General features: G+C 63.5%; 1 protein-coding gene across 1 annotated transcript; it reads left to right on the top strand.

The window, feature by feature from the left end:
- Positions 1-82: 82 nt before the first annotated feature.
- On the top strand, positions 83-855 carry GPSM1 (G-protein signaling modulator 1; the record flags this gene model as incomplete). Its single annotated transcript, XM_010020076.1, has 2 exons — positions 83-291; positions 670-855. Coding segments are annotated over 2 exons (395 nt in total), but the record flags the coding sequence as incomplete, so codon positions are not given.
- Positions 856-949: the final 94 nt, after the last annotated feature.

Here is a 949-nt window from a genome sequence, read left to right as displayed (position 1 = left end):
TGAGCAGGGTTTTGGCGATGAGGAGTGGGGTGTCCTGCAGAGCAGAGCCGTGACCCTGCCCTGTGCTCCTCTCCCCCTCCAGCACAGTCCTCCCTAATGGCATCTCCGCAGACGGAGGAGTTCTTTGACCTCATCGCCAGCTCCCAGAGCCGGCGCCTGGACGACCAACGCGCCAACGTGGGCAACCTGCCGGGCCTGCGGATAACACAGAACAACCTGGGGCACCTGCGTGTGGAGGGGGACGCCCAGGAGCCCGGGGACGAGTTCTTCAACATGCTCATCAAGTGCCAGGTACCAGCACAGGATGGGTACGGTGGGGCCGGTACCTGCGATCGAGGGGAGCACTAGTTTCTTCTGCAGAGGCAATGGCCACCCCTGACCCCCCACCCTGTGCACCCAGGCAGGGCCCTGGCTTTGCCTCCAGGTGCTTGTCTTTACCCTGTTCTGAGGGCTGTGCTCTGTCACTGCTCTACAAGTGAGCGGGTGGCCGCAGAACCCACCTTTGTGCGGTGCCCACAGGGGTTGTTGGCTCTTCCCCGATGCTGGAGGCACCAGCTCCACAGCCCCGGCCAGGAGCGTGTGCTCTGGACACCAGATCCAGCCCCTCACCTCCGTGACAGCACTTTTCCTGTCACTACCCCTCCTAATGCCTGCTCTCCTCCCGTGCAGTCCGCCAGGATCGATGACCAGCGCTGCGCCCCCCCGGACTCCATCCCCCGTGGACCCACCATGCCCGACGAAGACTTTTTCAGCCTGATCCAGCGTGTCCAGGCCAAGCGCATGGACGAGCAGCGGGTGGACCTGGCCTTGGCGCAGGAGGCAGCGGAGGAGCGGCAGCGGTCTGGTTCCAGCTAAGAGCTGCGCTTGGGCTTGGGGGGGCTGCTTTGGTTTCATTTTGTTTCTGATAAACAAGTGTGGGTGGTTCCAAACCCGGGCGCTCCTGCACCGC

Source organism: Nestor notabilis, unplaced genomic scaffold, assembly GCF_000696875.1.
Source record: "Nestor notabilis isolate BGI_N333 unplaced genomic scaffold, ASM69687v1 scaffold19368, whole genome shotgun sequence".
Lineage (NCBI taxonomy): Eukaryota > Metazoa > Chordata > Aves > Psittaciformes > Psittacidae > Nestor > Nestor notabilis.
Note: the sequence above shows the minus strand (reverse complement) of the source record. Positions and strands in the feature narration are given on the sequence as shown.